General features: G+C 50.1%; 1 protein-coding gene across 14 annotated transcripts in view; it reads right to left on the bottom strand.

The window, feature by feature from the left end:
* PIP5K1C (phosphatidylinositol-4-phosphate 5-kinase type 1 gamma) overlaps positions 1–19,060 on the bottom strand; it is a 51,096-nt gene that overhangs the window by 3,890 nt on the left and 28,146 nt on the right. The window contains exons 5-18 of one of the 14 annotated variants that reach the window (XM_056512490.1): positions 18,459–18,576; positions 16,265–16,417; positions 13,456–13,755; positions 12,727–12,932; positions 11,529–11,612; positions 11,048–11,096; positions 10,019–10,103; positions 9,169–9,348; positions 8,998–9,027; positions 8,098–8,239; positions 7,781–7,813; positions 5,367–5,471; positions 4,999–5,131; positions 4,261–4,535 (exon numbers count right to left, since the gene is read on the bottom strand). In XM_056512490.1, coding sequence (XP_056368465.1) covers positions 4,506–4,535; positions 4,999–5,131; positions 5,367–5,471; positions 7,781–7,813; positions 8,098–8,239; positions 8,998–9,027; positions 9,169–9,348; positions 10,019–10,103; positions 11,048–11,096; positions 11,529–11,612; positions 12,727–12,932; positions 13,456–13,755; positions 16,265–16,417; positions 18,459–18,576 — 1,648 coding nt within the window. In that variant the 3' untranslated portion in view covers positions 4,261–4,505. Of the gene's footprint in view, positions 1–11; positions 907–4,260; positions 4,536–4,998; positions 5,132–5,366; positions 5,472–7,780; positions 7,814–8,097; positions 8,240–8,997; positions 9,028–9,168; positions 9,349–10,018; positions 10,104–11,047; positions 11,097–11,528; positions 11,613–12,726; positions 12,933–13,455; positions 13,756–16,264; positions 16,418–18,458; positions 18,577–19,060 lie in introns of those variants that run through there. The other 13 variants (XM_056512491.1, XM_056512492.1, XM_056512493.1 and 10 more) reach the window with 13 other exon arrangements.

The following is a 19,060-nucleotide window of genomic DNA, read 5'->3' as shown; positions in this document are numbered from 1 at the left end:
AAGAGGCAGAGAGAACAGAGTCACAGAATCATGGAATCGTTAAGATGGGAAAAGACCTCCAAGAATACCAAGTTCAGCCATCAGCCCAGCACCACCACCATGTCCACCACTAACCCATGTCTTCATGTGCCACAGCCACACGTCATTTGAACACTTCCATGGACAGTGATGCCACCACTGCCCTGGGCAGCCTGTTCCAATACCTGACAACACCTTTTCAGTCAAGAAATTTTACCACATATCCAACCTAAATCTCCCCTAGCACAGCTTGAGGCTGTTTTTTCTTGTCCTGTTCCTTGTTCCCTGAGAGCAGAACATGACCCCCACCTGGCTGCATCCTCCTCTCAGAGAGTTGTGGAGAGCAAGGTCTCCTCTGAGCCTCCTTTTCTCCAGGCTGAGCTCCCCCAGCTGCTCCTCATCACACGTGTGTTCCAGCCCCTTCCCCAGCTCCACTCCCTTCTCTGGACATGCTCCAGCCACTCAGTGAGGGGAAAGAGGATCAATCCCTGAGCACCAGTGCCCACATCAGTCAAGTCCCAGCACAACCAAAGAGGCTGGTTTACAGCCTCCAGAAATGGCAACATGTCTGGAAAAACTCAACTCCCCAAAGCTTTCCCTGCACCAAACAACTGGGAATAAGCCACAGCCCTTGCTGAGCAGGCCCGGGCTCTGCCAGCACAGAGCTGACCTGAGAGGCAGCCAGGCTGTGCCACAGCCATGCAGGGGCCTCACAAGGCCAGAGGCCAAGCTGTCCTTGCAGAGGGAGCACCAACTCTGACCTTGACCCACCGGGCACCCAGCACACGGCTGTTGGACACTTACTGTATCGCTCTCCTCATCGGAGACAGAGTGGAGCTGAGCGCTATAGTGGAGCGGGGAGTAAACCCAACTCCTCTCGTCTGTCGGCTGCCAGAGTGGCCAGAGACGGCAGGGAGAATGCAGGGAGAGCAGCAGCAGAGCAGGGAGCAAAGGAGAGAAGAGGAAAAATAAAAGGAGAAAATAAAAAGAGTAGGAAACAATACAGTAAGAACAGCTGTCCACTGGAGGAGAGCACTGAGCCCAGAGGCAGCTCTCAACAGAGAAGCCCTCCTCATCCTCAGCACATACCTGCTTCCTACTAATGGGAACCTGTGCCAGCTGTAGTGGGGGTACAACATCTCCTCTTGTAGGGTCAGAGTTTTAGAGCTTTTGAGATGTCAGGAAACCTCAGCTCCCTGCCATGGCATCACCCGGCTCCAGAGAAACCAAGAAATCTGGGCAGTGACTTACCTAAGAGCAGTGACAGCTCTGGGTTCCTTCTCCTGCTACCAGCTCTCACCCTCCCATTTCGAGCCCTGTGTATGCTACAAACTGATGTCCAGGAGGGCTTTTACAGGGAAACTGGATTTGTTTGCTGTACCTTCCTCCTTTGCAGAAGGCAATGGAGGTGGGGTGAGACCATGGCGGATGGTGGCCACAGAAAGGAAACAGTTGTTGCTGAGATCTTGGGGACAGTGGGGTGATGGGAACAAGTACAACACAGGAGGCAAAACACAACTGGACCCTGGAAAAAATGACGGGAAGGAGGTGTGCTTTGAGGGACAGTTATCACAGCACTGGGCATTGGTGTGAGAAGACACATTGCTTCATACACAGCACAGATTCAAGGGCTGGTTTCTGCTTCCAGGCTTCCCAAGGGGGGCCCCTTTTACATTGCAAACAGGCTCTTTTGTCTCCAGGGGAGCTCCCACAGAGAAGAAACTGCCCCCTTTGACCCAGCCTGACATTTGCAAAGGAAGAGAAGCAGAACTGGATGCTTGGAAGAAGCTTGTGGTGTTCCCAGCCGAGGAACTAAGCGACAGTTTACAATGTACAAGGAACTACAGGAAGCCAGAGAAGCTTTGAAGCACTGGGCTCCACATACTGAACCCTCCAATAACTGCAATTCCATTAGCAGAGACTGCTGGGAGGAAGATTGAGAAACCCCTGTTTGGGGCTTCTGACAGGGCTTTGTCAGAGATTCTTTCAGGAAAGCTCCCCACCACATCAAGCTTGTCCCACATTGTTTTTCATCCATGATGCTCCACCCTTCCTGACTGAACCACATGCTCCAGCCAGTCTTTTTCAGAGCCTTTTAGGATCTTAGATGCATGCGGGGAGCTGTGGGAGATAAAGGAGCATTCAGTGCTTGGCATTACCCCTCCGGGTGCCAGAGCAGCCAAACCCAGCTTAGGGACAGGAGGAGCTGCAGGAGGAATTGCCTGTTTGCCCACAGAAGTGCAGCACCTTCCTCATGCCATCAGCCACAGCCAGGGGCACATTCCTGCCCCTGCTTTCCCATGCACCCTGCCTGTAATCCAAATACCCAAATGGGAGCACCAGGCTGCACCAGCGAGGCTCCAGCAGCACTGCCACCACCCCCTGGGGACAGCAGCTTTCCCAAGGCTAAAAATGCTAAACAGAACAATCTCAGCTCTAGATTCAGCCCCTAAAATCTCTAATACCCCCCTGCATCTTTTGGAAAGGAAAATCCTCCCTGCTCACAGAACATCTTTAGTGAGGAGGAGTCCACTGGTGATGCTGAGAAGGGCAGAGAACTGAAACCAGTCCTAGCAGCACCAGCTCCTGCCTCATTTGGCTTATGAGCTGCTCCCCACAAGCCAAAACAGATCTGTTTGCAACTGGAGTTTTAAAAGCTTCAAAAGATCTTAATGGTGTCTTTAAAACCCTCTTCCTGGACTGAGGGAGATGAGCCTGACATCACCTACATCACCTACAGGCCCTGGTGCCACTCCAGCCAGATCTGGCTCTTAAAATCACAGAACAGTTTGGGTTGGAAGATCACCCAGTACCCCTCCTTGCCATGGGCAGGGGCACCTTCCACTGTTCCAGGTTGCTTCAAGCCTATCCAATCTGACCTTGGACATTTCCAGGGAGAGGACAACCACAGATTTCTCTGGGCAACATGTGCCAGGGCCTCATTGCTCTCACTTTTCCCAAGGGCTGGGTGACACTGCAGCCCATCCCAGGGTAGGAGCTATATCACCAGTCTTCAGAAAAGCAGGACAGAGCTCATGATGCTCTCAGATCCTACAAGGAAATCCACTGATGTCATTTTGATATGTTTCCCCCATTTCTGCTGGGCTGGTTCCTAATGCCCATTTAATCCAGAGCCCCAGCCATTGACAGAAATGGGGTGCTGGCCCCAGTGTTTCAAAGCTGCAGCTCTGCTCCCCTACATGCTGTGCTGGCATGGTCACTTACAATCCCAGAGGAACGCGAGGTAGTTCGGAGTCTGCGCTGGCGGGGAGAGTAAATCCAGTACCTCCCATCTGTGAACTGAGTGGCCCCAGGACAAATGAGGTGAGAAAGGAAACAGAGGAAAAAAAGGATGATATGAAAGAGAGGATGAAAGAGAAAGCAAAAAACAAGGGGTTGGGCAACTCCAGGCCTCAACAGGTGAGCAGGTGGGAAAGCCGTGCAGGGGAGAGCAGCACCCAGGCCCTGCCACACTCTGCACTTTTATTCCCTGGGGATGAACAGGAGAATGAACTGCTCTCCAGGAGTAGACTTCCAGTGATCAGAGCACAGTCCCCTGGGACTGGCCAAATCCTCCTCTGCACACACCATCCCTTCACCCACCATTGCCCCTGAGCACTCCTGTAGGAGCAGCTGTGGTGCTACTTGAGCACATGCGTGCAGCCCCACCTGAGCTCCAGCTCAAGTGGTTTTCCAAGGAGAGTGCTCATGGGAGCTCAAATCAGCTTTTCCCTTCATCCCAGCAGTGACAAACACTCCACAGCACACGACACACATTTAATGCAAAACTCCGACTCAGATGAAGTATGAAATGCTGATGAGCAGTCACACTCTCTGTGAACACACTGCAGAATTTTCCCTTGGATAGAGGTGCCCCCTCAAGCTGGGGGGAGTCATATGCCCAGGGACAGGAAGAGCAGCTGACCCTAGTAAGAAGACACTTGCCAGGGGAGCAGGCAGGATCTGCCTGCACACAGCTGCCATCCACAGGCAAGGAGGGGCCATCGGTACTAAGGAGCCGTTTGCACTTTGAACAGCATGCATCCAACCCCAAACAAGCTGTAAAACGGCTGATTCCTTCCACAGCTCCCAAGAGCCTCAGAGTGACTCGGCAATGAGTGAGCAGCTCTGCAGCAGAGTCACAAAAGCCCAGGAAAAGGCCTGCATTTTAGTTTAGCCTGAAGGAGCCCATCACATGGGCTCAGGTCATCTCCAGCACCACAGAACCAACAGCAACAGTCGGAGCAGGGAGGAGCCGGGCACCTCTTTTAATGAGGGTTCCAGTGCCCAGGCACGAGAGAGAGCTCAGCTCTCACAGGACAGGCACTCAGCTCTGCTCTGGGAATCCATGGGACAGGTAGGTGTTGCTAAAAAACCTCTTCTCTGGTCTGCAGAAGTTGCTCAGCCATTGTGGGAGCTGAGTGAGGACCAGCGCCAGGCTCCACGGCACTCTGCTGCCAACCACCAACTTACTCCCTGGCTCAGCACTAGACTCCCACTGCATCACCTAATGCAGCCTGCAGGGAAAGGAAAAGCCGGAGTTCACCAGAGCCCAAGGTCACCCTCTGCAACCACCTCCCTTTGGGTCTAGGCCATGTTTGTGTCAGGAAAGCAGCCAACATCTGTGGCTGAGGAAGGAAGAACCTCTCTGTTGCACCCACATCACCTTGGCTTGTCCCAAGAGCAAATATGCTGGCCTAGATAAGCACTTGTGCTTGGAAGTAGAGCAGCACAGCTACAGCTACATCCACAGCAGGAGTGCCACCTGTGTGAGCCCCACTAGATGCTGTTTTGAGTTCTCCAAGTTTAATCCAGTTCCCTGCATTTAAAAAAACCCACCCAGCACCGAGGTTTCAAGGTGCTCCACACCAAGATGGTGCAGGACAGCCAGTGCCTTGCACCTAACTGCCTGGAATGGATACTGACAGCCTTGTCCAACCCTTCCCATCACACCCCAAGGGTCAGGTGGAGGTCTCTTACAAAGTATATGTCTGTGACTGGCACGTCATCTTCATCCGAGGCCTGGCTGGCTGGTTCTGAGGCCTGGCTGGCTGTCTCCACCTCTACAGTGGCTGTGGATGTGACAATGGCACAGGCTGAAGAAGCTGCCTCTCTGCAGAGGGGAAAGAGATGACAATCTAGTCACTGCAGTCAGGACAGGAGCAAGAAAATTGATTTATTACAGGGGAGCTGAAGATGCTATGCTGTCACATCTTGAAAGGTCACATCACATCAGGGCAGGTCAGGTCAGAACTGTGCTCAGCCTCACCAAACACCCATGACTCCAGCAAAGCCTCCAGCACAAGCAGCCACAGCTCAAAACCCACTCAACACTTCAAAACACTCACTCTTTGACTTCTTCCTCAGGAGCTACAATCTCAACGTCACACTTGGGCTCCAGCTCGACACTGATTTCCTGAACCTCCTCCTCGACCCGCACCTCCTCGTGTGACCTGGAAACCAAAGAGACAGGCCCAAAGACTCAGCTGGGCATGAGTTATGCATAGCTCTCAATTCTAGGTCAGCCTGAATTAGTCCAGAGCCAGCCAAGCCTTTCATGCAGCTCTGCCTCAGAACACACCTGCTACTGCTGCTACTGTGACACTGGGCTCCCAGCACAGACTCAGTGGCTGATTTTAGCTCAGAGGGAGCACTCAGACCTCCTAGGATTGAGGGTTTGGATAACCAAAACTCCCAGGAAAAAGAGTCAGTCCTGAAGATTGCAGCAATCAGGAATAACAAGGTGGGAAAAGAGGACAAGAGCAAAGGTGTTAAACAGCCAGTGCTGCAGGAAAGACAGGCAGTGTCAGATGGAGCATGGGAGCAAAGAGAACTGACCTCTAGGGAAAACTTGTGTCCACAGTTAGCCTGGCACCAGGCTAGAGCCTCTTATCTCTTCCAAGACCCCCACTACACCAAAGCTGCTCTGAGGTTGAGATCAGATTGATCTGCACACTCTGGAACTGTTTCTGACAATCTTCACTTTAATACCTCATTACTAAAGTAATTACTTGTGCCAGCAGGGCTGACTCCACTGTCCCCATGGGAAGGAGCAGGAGCCTGCCAAGGCGAGGGGCAGTTGTCAGAGAAGGGCTGAGCTCTGGGTACATGGACAGCACTGCCCTGCTCCAGGCTGACTGACCAGAGCTGGGGTCAGTTCCATTCAAGGAACTCATTACATTCTTTCTCACAGGGCTGGACCTCAAATCTGGAGTAGACCCCAGCAGACCAGAATAACTAGAGATGTGACACATCCTTGAGTAAACTGGGTAAAGGTTTTTTCCATCTCAGCTCAGGAGTGTAAATTCTTGCTTTAATAAATTTATGTCTACACTGGTTTTCCCCAGGGGATCCCAGAGAGCTCCACAAGTGCACAGGTCCCTTCTCTCTCAGGAAGGGCACATGGAGGCACTGGCTCTAGAAAGGGACAGATTAGGCAAAAATCAGCAAGGGTGGCCACACCTGCAGACAGTCAGTGTAGCTCTGGCAAATCTGTGACAGACAGATCTACTCTGACCAAGCCACTGAGCTCCCTGAATGCTCCCAGGTCACTGATTCACCTGACCTATTTCTGGGTGAGCAGTCACATACTACAACAGATCCTTCCCTCCATGAGGTACCATTGAGTCTGAACTATTCTGGATGAAGTCACTGCATTTTCCACATGGGCCCTACCACTGGGGCCTGAGTTTAAGTCTCCAATTTTCAGCAATTTCTAACACTGGATTCTGCAGGATATGAGGTGTCCTGACAAGTCCCTGACACTTCACATAGGGAGCAGGTCCCTGCCCTGTAAGGACAGGAATTTACCAGGATTCAGCAACATGCAGCATCCAGAAGTATTTTCATTGGGAAACACCACAGAAAGGGATTCTTCCACAGGGCACGTCAACAGAACTCAGCATATCACTCAAAGCTTGGAACAGCAGCAGATGCCTGTAACATGGGGCAAACCCTCATCTTCCAATGACCTTTCCTTCCAAGCACCAAACACTGACTGCAGGGAGAGAAGTGATCAGCCTGTCAGGCTCCTCTGGCTATGGCACATCCCAGGACTGAGTCTCTGATGTCATTTCAAAGCGTACTATACCTACACAATGTCTTGGAAAGAGAGGGCAGCATTTGCTGGCTCCTTGTGCAGATCCTGCTGACAGGGGCAATGGGATGATTTTTACTGGTGCAAAATAATTCCACAATAATGCACAATATTTTAATTATATGAGCCTCTAAATCAGACACCCCTCTGCAGCAAAGCATTTCTGTCCTACCATGCCCTTGGCTCTGAGACACCACAGGAGGGAAAAAGTCTCACAGATTTCTGAAAACACTGGAAGCTACTTCTATGAGGACTGAGGGTGCTCAGTGCCTCACAAAGTCAAAGCCCTTTCACTTTGCCCAGGCCACAGGCAGATGCTCAGAGAAGCAATGTTCCTGCTGTCACTTACTTGCTTAAAGGGACTTAAATGACCTTCCTTGACTCTGGTGCTGGGTGGATGGGTAAATTTGGACAGCAATGTTTTCCCCTTTCCTATCAAGCAACTGTGGTACTTTCAAAGCACTAAGAGATCTGCTTTGCAAGGAAAATTCTGTGTAAGAAATGGGGATTATCTGTTTGCAGAAGCAGTTCAGCATTCATGCCAAAATCCTGGAGCAGCTGAAATTCCCACTCAGCCCTCGAAGAGACCTTTGCATGGGGATAAACATGAGTTCTCTGTGCAGTAGAGAAAAGATGAGACAAGAAGACAGGAGACCCATTTCTCACCTGCCATCCTGCCCTGAGGAGTGTGTACGCCTCCTGTGGAAAGAAAACAGAAGAGTTTGGAGGAGCAATCTGAGCCAAAAATCCTGCACTGTCCCCAAATCTACCTACTCATTCCATGAGGGAGATGTTCTACTTAACAGCTGACACTTCTTCCAGCAATAATTAATCCCATCAAAGCTATGTCTGCTTGCTCCCAGGAGAGATTTAATTAAAATCGGTCTTTAGCATTCTAGAGTGCAGGGCAGCCTGCCGGGATGTGCAGCACGGAGAGCAGTGGCAGCACTCTCTGCCAGTGGGAGCAGGGAAAGTGTCCTCACCTGTACCTGGGCTGCTCAGAGCTCTCCGAGGGCGATCGCTCGGGAACAGAGAGAGATGTTGACGATAGTGTTGTGGCTATGGAGGCCGTAGTAGCTTCTTCAAAGGAAGGAGGAGTGCAAGGGAGCAGGTCTGGCCTGCCTGCTGGCCCAGAGCAGGGTCGGGGGAGAGGCAGGAAGAAGAGATGATTAAGTCAAACACCAACACTTCACCTACACCAGCCCTGTGGAGGCTGTTCCACCATGAGCCTGCACACCCGTACTGGGACTGGGCACTCAAAACCACAGACAGGCAGGAAGTTTAGTTGGGTCCATGAACATGACAGCTTCTCCCAAGGTGTCCTTTGGAGAGAGCCAGTCAGCACCACTTTCAGCACAACAGGCAGGACATAGAATGCCAATGAAGACTTTGCACTGGTGACCAAATCTCTCTTGGATCACCAGAGATAAATATCCAAGTAAATTAAGAGATGAACTGAGTGTCCAGTGTACAGGGAGCAATCCAAACCCATGCACTGGAGGAGCCTGTCCTCCAGCCCTCAGCTGTAAATGCAACCAGATGGAAGTGAAGGAAAGGCAGCACAGAAGCAGCCCATTCCTGTTTTCCAATGGCAAGATCCTGCCTGTAATAACTGCCCAAACACTGTTGTTGGAGTGCTGCAGTTCCCAGTCACTACCCCCTGACCCCCATTTTTTTTAAAGGGTAGAAAATGCAACTTTCTGTTGGCTTTTGGGCTATGACTTATGGTGCCCCATGGCAGCTGCTGTCTTACAGCAGTGATGCAGGTGACCATTTTTACTGCAGAACCCCACAGTGCTGCAAAGAAGGGGTCTGGTCTCCTTTGATGCAGAGGTGTTGCATCAAATACCTGCTGGTGCTGCGACAAAATGATGCACTCTTACCTTCTTCCCTGTCCTTGTTAGGTTTAGCACCTGCAAAGCACAGCAAGACATGCAATGAAGAGCTACCCATGAGGAAAGATCTGCAGTCGGTGCACAGTGGGGAACTTGACGAGAACAAGGGAGGATCCTAAGGAACTGCTAGGAAAGAGAGGGTAACCACAGAGCCAATACCCTGAGCGGGGCTGTCACCTTCATCATCGAGCGTGGGGTAGCTCCTGGCCGCCCGCAGGTCGTACTGGGTGTCATCCTTGTCGGAGGCCAGCTGGCTGGCCGAGAACGCCGCGGTGGGACCCGCCGTCTTCACGGCCAGCAAGGCACTGCGCCCCTTCTTCGAGGGGGACGACTTCAGAGCTGGGGGATGGAGGGAGACACAAGGTCCAAGTACCACCACCAGCTACTGTCACACCAAAGGTATTTCTCTCTTCACAAGGAGAAGCTCTGCCCTCACACACATCCCTCCCGGACCGAACCCAGGTCAGGTGCAGGGACTGGGTGGGAGCCTGAGCAGACCAAGGCAAGCTGTGACAATCTGAGGGCTCGGTAGTTCTTAGTTTTGCTCTGTATTATGGAATGTTTTGGGTTGGAAGCGACTTTAAAAAACCATCTCATTCCACCCACTCCATGGGCAGGGACATGGGCACTAGAGCAGGTTGCTGCAAGTTCTGTCCAACCTGGCCTTGGACATTTCCAGGAATCTGGGCAAGCTGTGCCAGAGTCTCGCCACTCTCTGATTTCCTAACTTCTAATCTAACCCTGCCATCTCCATACCATTGCCCCTTGCCTGTCACTATCTGCCTGTATAAAAAGTCCTTCCCCCTTCTTTTCCTAAGCCCCCTTCAGGCACTGGAAGGGGCTCTAAAGTCTCCTGAGAGTCTTCTCCAGGCTGAACACCCTCAGCTCTCTCAGCTGTACCACAGTGGAAAACCCTGCTCAGGCTCCAACCTAGACTCCTTGTGAGGTCTGCAGCAGCAAGGCCAAGGTAAAGCCTCACAGCACAGTAGCCCCTGAACCTGGTACTTACAGGAATTCTTTCGAAACACCGTGTTGGTCATGAATTTGAAGAATCTCTCTGCATAAAAGCTGGGTCTGTGTACTGACACCGTGTCCTACAACAGCAAAAAACAATTGTTTAATTTTAAAATGATCCCTCAAGGCAGAATTTCTGTAACAACCAACACAATCTTTTTTATTCCAACATTTAGCACTGACAGAGCCTTAAAATGGAAAGGCTTAACTGAAACACTCTAATTAATGCTATAAATAACCCTGAAGCGTTGCCTCTGATTCACTTGATTATATTCTTGCTGTGATTTTATAATGGATTTTGGTGATTTTATTCCTTTGCAGACTTCCTGGATTTTTTTAAACACTGGCCTGATTGCATACATGAAATTTCTTCTGCCTTTGGTGGCTGCCATTCCAAGCACACCTGGATACCTTTGCATGTCACAGAGACATCCAAATTTAGCCCCACACATTTCAAATTATTTTTTGTTTAAAACAGTAAAACTGAAGCTTTTTCTGCTTCTGATGTTTGACTGTGCTCCCATGACTTGGCATCTCCACATTTCCTTTGCCATTTTAAGGGAAGCCAGGAAATGCAAGGCTGAAAAATGGTTTCCACATCCAAGGTTGCTCTTTCAGAAACACACACCTGGCTGCTGCAGGAATGAAGCCAGCAGGGAAATATGGAAAGGGATTTGCTGGCCTAGTGGAAGTGGAAACAGCCAGTCACCAAAGAGAACAGCACAGGGCTCCTGACAGCCCAGGAACACACACACCTGGGTGTTTGTTCCTGGTATCATGGGAGGAAGGGAAGGACACATAGGAGCAGGGGAAGAAAGCTGTGAGCACAACAGCTCAACATGTGAGGAGCTGTACTGAGCAAGGAAACCTGGCTGGGAATAAGTGGCACCACCCTACTATGCAGGAATTAGAGACAAGAACTGCTTCTTGCATCAACTGCAGCTGTGCCAGGTCAGTCTCTATAAACAGCCACCAGGTAATCCTGGGAGGCTTGGACAACTCCTGCCTCTGCACAGGCACTCACCCCATCATGGACAAGGGCCTTCCAGGTGTGTTCTAACTTCTTGATGAACCTAATTCCAAGGAGAAGTGGAGAGAAAAATAAAGATACAGATTCAGACACGTACTTGGTACCAAGCTCCCTTTCATACCCTATGGGCAAGGTCCCTGAGCTGCCAATGCCATCAGGACTGAGCTTTCTCCAGCATCTCCCCAGCCAGGTCAGGACTGCCTGGGAACACCACAGGGAAGGACTTCCAGCTGGGCTGGAAGAGGTGTTTCCCACACTGAGGTGGGAAACTGCTCCTTTATGAGCAGCTCATCATCCTGGACAAAGGGCTGTGTGTCCCCAGCTGTTCTAAGAACATAAAGGAAGCCCATGGCCAGCTTGGGGCAGCTGCATCTACTCAACCTCAGAGTCTCCAGGAGAGGACATCCCCCCTGCTTTCATTTGGTACTAAAAGAGATGTTATCAGCCAGAAAAAACACACTGCCAGGTTACCTACCTGTATGACTGCAGGATATCTATGATTCCTACGTGCAGCAGGAGACGCTCTCCTTTGCCGTTCACTGCTGGGATCCCTCCCATCCTGCAAGTAAAGCAGAACTTCAGCAGCTGCAGCCTCAGCCAGAGCACCTCTAACACCCAAGCTCTGGGGAAGGGCAACCAGAGCTAAGGGGCTCTGGTGTGGTGTCAGATACATTCCAAAAGTGATGTGGTCACTTTGTGCATGACCACAGGAGTCACCAACTGACCTGGCCTGACCCCAAGTGTCCCAGGGTCACTGCCTGCATGGCCAAATACCACTATCATGACAGAACCTGAATTGTGTGGCACAGCTCTGCCCAGGCCAGAAAGGACCATGGAATTTTCTCCTGCCTACTTTATTCTGGGGGCCAGGTTATTTATGGTGAGAGCTGTCTGCCATTAGGGCAGTAAATGCTTAACAACAAGATATTCCCGGTCCCATCCACACTAATGCCATCCTGCCAAAGGTGCCATCAGCACCAGCACACAACCAAAGCACAGGAGTACCAGTACTTCTTCAGGTAGCCACTGCAATTATTGATGCTGCCCAAAGGACTGGTAACACCATGGTCTTACCTCGGCTCTCAGGACTGACCTTCCATCAAACCCACAGCAGCTGGTTTTAGACAGCAGCAAGCTCCACCATTCCTTGGCTCAAGAACTAGGGAGCCAGGCAGAACCCCAGATCAAGCACAGCACAGGCTTGGGACAACTCCCAGCCTCCAGCTCCACCAGTGACTCCAGCACTTCACTACACTGCTGTCTGCTAACCCCACTGGGATGGCCTCAGGGAACTGCCAAGGATTCCAAAGGTGGGAGTGATGGAGAACTCCGAGCTCCTAGGGACAGGCTGATCCCTACTTCTGCTCCAGTATTTGGGTGTTGAGCTAGAACTGAGCTAGTATCTCCTCCCCAGGGCATGGGTGGATGTTTAGAGGTTATTACACAAGCTGACAACCTACAGCTGGCCTAAGAAAAGAGACTACTGTGAGGCTAGAGCCTACAGAACTACTTCCCACCCTGGCTTCCCCCTTTCCCATGACAATGGCAGGACTACCAAAACCCCAGGACAGCTGCTCCCTTGAGCAGTTCCTGTGGGTCTCATTAGGGATTTCCCACTCCAGCCTCCACCTCTGGCCCTCCCAGCAGCACGAGCGAGCCCAGGTTTCACCTACGTGTCGTCTGTGTCTATGGACTCCCCCCGGGCAGCCCCTCCCTGGATGGACTCCATGGCAGTGGAGTACAGAGCCTTCTGCCCCACGGGACGCTTCTCATCCGACGTGCTGTGGGCTCCCTCCGACAGCTGCTCCCGCTCGTACTGGTCTATGTTATGAACCCCAAGCAGGAGGCTGTAGTCCATGATTTTAAAACTTTCCAATACCTATAGATTAGTAATGAATTCAAGAACAAAGACAAAATATCAAGCCAGCAGCAGAAATACAGACCCCAAAGCCTGGAATCAAAGCAATCAAAGCAAAGCATCCCACTCACATCCCCACTAACAACTCCTTTGACAGAGCCTGAAAGTTTCTGAACCAACAGTCACCTCTGGGCCTGATTGCACAGAGTTTGGCCATCCCACAATCACACCAAAGGCCCGAAGGCTTGCAAACAACACCACTGTATCTGCTGCACAGTGATTGGGAAAATGCACCAGTAGAACAGCTAGAAGTGGAGCAGGCTGCCAAAGTGTGATGTGCCAGGCAAAGCAGCACAGCCTCAGTCCTCAGAGGCTGCCATGAGATCCAACTCTACTGCTTGGCTTTCAGGAAAAGGGCAGGAGAAAGCATTGATCCTGTTCTGGGGTCAGCACATTAGCAAGGTTCTCAGTCAGGAACTGCTCTTCCTCATGCTCGAGAGCCACAGAGGTTCCTTACCCTGTCCCTGAGCTGCCCCCTCCTTACCAGACAATCTCGCTGCAACGTCTTCACCAAAGCACTGAAGGTGTCTGCATCCAACATCAGGCCCTCGGGCATGTCTTGGATGAAGTCCAGATCCTTGTATGTAGGGCTAGACTTTTCTTTTTCCTTCTTGGATGCTCGGCGTTTGTAGGTTGAACCTTTGAGGTCGAATTTCAGGTGCATTTTCACCACTCGAGGCAGGATGTTGTTCATCACCACCACACGGATGTTTTTGCCCCCAGACTGCACACAGTATAGTCCATAAAACTTGGGCAGCAGGGTCCGGGGGTTCTGGTTCAGATTCTGTAGCAAGGGTGGAAAAAAGCATGGAGAAAGGTCATTTGAGCAGAAAATTCCTGCTGTGTTCACCACAAAGCATGTGAACAGTTGGACTAGGGATTCTTTGCTGAGAGGTTTTCTGAACTTAACAGGAGCTCAGTGTACACATTTGACAAAGTCCTGCATTTCAGTGGCTTTAGGACCTGAAAATACAGGGACTGAGATGTTCAGCACTCTCTGGGCAAATAACCAAGTCCGGAAATCCCCTGCTTTCCCCAAGTACAGCAGCTAAAAAAAAAAGAAACCAAACTGGGAGAGAAATAAACACAATGAGTGGGAACTTCAAGCTTAAAAATAACAGCTCTCTTTATCTCTCCACAAGTGTCAGAATCAAGAGCCATTCTCTGGCCCAGAATAAACCAGGGACAGGGTTGTTTTTTAAACAAAACAACATAAATGTTCTCCTCCTGTTGTAGAGTTGCTTTATAAAGCAGTCAACCAGAGAGCACGGATATCCTGTTCTGCTGTCATCTCCTTTTTTTAGGCAGCAGAATAATTAGGAATGACATGACAGGCAGGATTTGCTTGTTCAGCTTTGGGCACATTTGGGAAGGAAACAGCTTCTCTGCAGGCTGTAGCAGGAAAGACAGTCCTGACAGGTTCTGACAGACAGCAGAAACGTGACTGTATTAAAATTTCATTCCCTTCAGCTCACCCACCTGGGCACAGCAGTGAGCCCTCTAGTAAGAGGCAGGTAATGGAAACAGCTTTAAAGTAATTCAGGACGAAACCACTCTGCTTCCTTTCCCTGACTCCTTTGATATGGGTGGTTTCCCAGGATCAGCATGGTGATCAAGGGTAGCACCACAAAACACAGACACTGGAAAACTGCAACAGGTAGCTCAGAACCCTGCATCAGACAGGTAAGTTCAGTTGAATTCACTGACTGATGATGGCAGGATTAACAGTGCAACTCCATTCCCACTCAAAACCCTACACCTGATTTACTACATACATTAGGCAACAGGCAGTGCTTTCCAAGAAAACTCATCCTGTCCAGGAATGTGAGTGTTACCTGCAAAAGCAAATGATTCACAGAATCTCAGGATGGTTTGGGTTGGAAAGGACTGTAAAGACCATATGGTTTCACTTCCTGCCATGGCCAGGGACACCTTCCACTGTCCCAGGTTGCTCCAAGCCCCATCCAACCTGTCCTGGAACACTTCCAGGGATCCAGGGGTAGCCACAGCTGCTCTGAGCAACTTGTGCCTCCCCACCTTCAAAGGGAAGAATTTCTTCTTGGCCTGGCTGTCACTAACACACAGAAATCCCATAACCTGCCTCTCTTGGGTAAATTTTCCCCAGTAAATACTGAGCAAGGAAAGGAATTTCACAGGACCAGTTAGGATCACATAAACCCACTGCACCAGGCACACAGATAGGGCAGCAGCACGGCTTCTCATCATCTTCTCCTTGGCATCTTCACAACGAACAAATCGTTGTAACTGAATGCCAAGAGTCCTCATCCATAAAGCTGGAGCCTCCAGTTGTGCAGGAGACCAGCTCCTGGTTTTTACACCAAAACAGCACCTTTGGGTCCAATTTACTTGACCAAATGCAAGTCTCTGGGTCTCAATGTCCTGCCTTCCCAGACTGATGTGCAAAGCTGGCTGCTACCATGGAAGCCTCCAGCTTGGAACTGCAGCCAGTGGGAGTCAGGACAATCCTCAAACAGCAAGAACAAGAGAAATTCAAGGACAGTAGCACTTTCCCCACAAAAACAAGTTGGTTGCATTATTGCCTGGAGAAAAGGAGGCTCAGGGGGACCTTTTGCTCTCCACAAGTCCCTGACAGGTGTGTGCAGCCAGGTGGGGGTCAGGCTCTGCTCTCAAGGAACAAGGAACAGGATGAGATGAAATAGCCTCAAGTTGTGCTAGGGGAGGCTTAGGTTGGATATAAGAAGAAATTTCTTCATAGAAAGGGTTGTAAAGGATTAGAACAAGCTGTCCAGGGCAGTGGAGGAGTCATCATTCCTGGAAGTATTCAAATAATATGAGTCTGTGGCAACTGAGGACAAGGTTCAGTGGTGACCATCATGGTGCTGAGCTGAAGGTTGGACCTGATGATCTTGGTGGTCTTTTCCAACCTTAAGAGTTTTACTAATCTATGACTGCAATCAGCAGCCACCCCCAAACGCAGGCTGGGGCAGATGCATGCTGCCAAGTGAAGAGGAATAACTAGTTCTGGGAAAAGGACACTCAGAAACACATACCTGGGAAGCCCTTCTGAGGCCAGAACATGCCTCCAAACTATGGCACAATTATCTGCCTCATGTTTACTCACAGAGTTTGCAAATAATCAGTAGGATTTGTGCTTCTGGGACTGGCTTCATGACATGCTGTTAACACTGTCCCTGGCATGGGGGCAGGCCACAAGACACCCAGGTGGAGGATATGCCCTGTGAGATGTTCTGCCTGACAGAAAAGCTGCCATGATAAAGCTGAGCTGGGTCCAGGTCCTGGGCAATACACACCATGTAGTATCCAGGAAGGAGCTTCTGCAGGAATTCAGCTTCCTTGTGCATCACAGTTTTTATGATGAATTCATCGTCGCTGGTGACATAGAAGAGGGAGCCGCTGGCCCCGGGGTTGGACAGCTCGATCAGAGGCTCATTACATAACGAATACTGGTGAGAAAAAGAAAAGAAGGTGATGTTTTATCCCCCATTTATTGCAGATTTGAATTCTATGCCCTCAAGGGCCTTCCTCACCATGTCATCTCCTGGGAGATTAAGGGGTAGCAAAGCTCAAGTGAGAACTATTTTCATTATAGGTTAGGTCTGAGCAGCCAAACTGATGGACAGTTTATAATTAGAGACTAAGATTACAGTTCAGAGCATCCCAACTGCTCAGTATCCAACTAATCATCTGCTTTCAGGAACATCCAGCTTTCATAATGACATCTTATCTGTTCCCATTGTGACTGCACGCACGTATCACATTCAGGCTCTTTGAGCACAGCCCAGCACATGCTGACGGACACAGAGGATTTCAGGGGACACCACAGTCTGCTCAGGGAACCACATATCATTGTGCTGGAGGGAACAGAACACACTGGCTGTTCTCAGCAGCCTCCCCTGGCCTTGTGCTCCTCTGCTCCCTGCAAAATCCAGTGCTTGATTTGCAGAATCCCAGAATGGTTTGGGCTGGAAATGACTTTAAAGCTCATCTCATTCCATACATGGGCAGGGACACCTTCCACTAGACTAGGTTGCTTCAAGCTCCATCCAACCTGGCTGTATTTTTACAGCCACACTTCATCTATCCTGCTGAAAGCACGTGACAAGTCTTATCCTAAGTGTGCAAACAAAAGGGATGAGCCCTGCTCAAGCCCAGCAAAGAGTTCTGCACTAGGACCTGAACTGGGACTACATGTCTAGTCATCAGGATGCAAACAGCAGGTCCTCAAATAAGGACTTGCCCAGCAGCAGAGGAAACAAAAAGGAGAAAGCAAAGCAGGCAGATGCATTTTTTAGCTCAGTGCCCACCCAGGTACTGCAGGGGTCAGATGGGTTCAGGGCAGGATCACAAAAGTGCACAGTGAGAGGTGAGATGGGGAGAAGGAGGTGGGGCATGGAAGGGAGGTGATCAGAGCAATAAATTAAATACTCCTCATTATGTAATGAAAACGGCTTTCAGCTCTGCACAGATTAACAATTCCAGACTTGATCAAGTTAATGATCTCATGCATAATTAAAGACATTTGCCAGTGTGGCAGGCAAGAGACAATCAGGAGAAGCAGAAACAATGAATCAGAGCCACGACCTTTGCAACTGAGGCAAACTCCTTGCCTGTCCTCAGAACACTCAACCATCACACAGCACTGCCTTGGCTAGCACAGGAGCGGATCACTGCTACCCTCCCACCAGGCACTGGCACAGGTTTGTTTCACTGGCAGATGTTCAGCTGCCATCACCCCTATCAACAAGTAAAGTCACACAGAAAGGATTGTTCCAAAAGGGAAGGGTGTGCACTCATGGACGTGTTTCCTTCTCCAGTTCACAGAGAAGAGGACGTCACATAAAGGCAAGGGCCCAAATTCAACCACAGAGCACTCGAAGCCCCAACAGCTTGTACTCCAAGGTATTTGAAAACCAGCTTTTCCAGCTCTGAGGAGCTTTTGAAGCACAAGAACAAGCTGTGGTTTATTCTGTCTTTTTAAGATGATTAAAATAACTACACTCACATAGCTCTCCAGTGAGTACACAAGAAAAAATTCCCATCTTTGTCCCCTGAGCCACAGGGGACGTTTCAGGGTCGCACCCAGCAGAACACAACTCCTTTGGCTTGTAAACACAGTAAGTTATTGTTACCACAAGGGCCACAGAGGGAAGCCCATTGCAGGGCTTACACAGCCCACACTGTGTGCAGGTCACGGCCTCCCTCCAGTACAGGCTGGCAGCTGCCGTTCAGCAAACTCAAACTTGGAATCATGGAATGTTTTGGGATGGAAAGGATTTTAAAGCTCATCTCATTCCACCCCCTGCCATGGCCAGCTACACCTTCCACTAGACCAGGGTGCTCCAAGCCCTGTCCAACCTGTCCTGGAACACTGCCCAGCTGTGGGCAGCCACAGCTTCTCTGGGCAACCTGTGCCAGGGCCTCACCACCCTCATGGTAAAGGTAAATAAAGGAGGAAAAGACAGAAATCTAAAAATATATCCATACCAAATAATCATCTGGACGAATCCCAAAGAGCTCTCGGAAGTACCGGAAAGCCACTGGGGCATAGGTCTTGAACCTGAAGTCGGCGTAGTGGTGAGCTGGGGTGAGGTTACTGCCTTCACTGCACAGAACACACACATGGGCAGGGCCTGTTACCATCCACCAGACATGGACAGCCACACCAAAGCTACTGGGTATTTCAGATGCACTGAGCCTTGCAAAATGACACCTTTGGAACAACAGCCACCACCTTTCTTCTGTGGTAGGAAAACAGGTTTCAAACTATCTGCCAAAATCTATTTCCAGAGATTAAAGGAACAACCACTTGCCAAGCAGAATATATTTACACAGAGAACATAACTTTTATGAGCTTTGTTTATTCACGGTTAGAGAGCTCTCAGAAGGAGTTTTTTCCATCTAAAACATGGTATGATTTTGTGGACGAAATTCTAGATGGACAGCTAGAAAGACAAGCATATATGAAAGGTAATAAACTGAAGTGCACAGTACTGCATCTTGCACTGTGCTTCCCTGCAGGCCAGTGCACTGCAAATTCCAACATTTCCCACCGTATAACATTTCTGTTTGTATATTACCGAGCAGAT

This window comes from Oenanthe melanoleuca, chromosome 28, assembly GCF_029582105.1.
Source record: "Oenanthe melanoleuca isolate GR-GAL-2019-014 chromosome 28, OMel1.0, whole genome shotgun sequence".
Taxonomy (NCBI): Eukaryota; Metazoa; Chordata; class Aves; order Passeriformes; family Muscicapidae; genus Oenanthe; species Oenanthe melanoleuca.
Note: the sequence above shows the minus strand (reverse complement) of the source record. Positions and strands in the feature narration are given on the sequence as shown.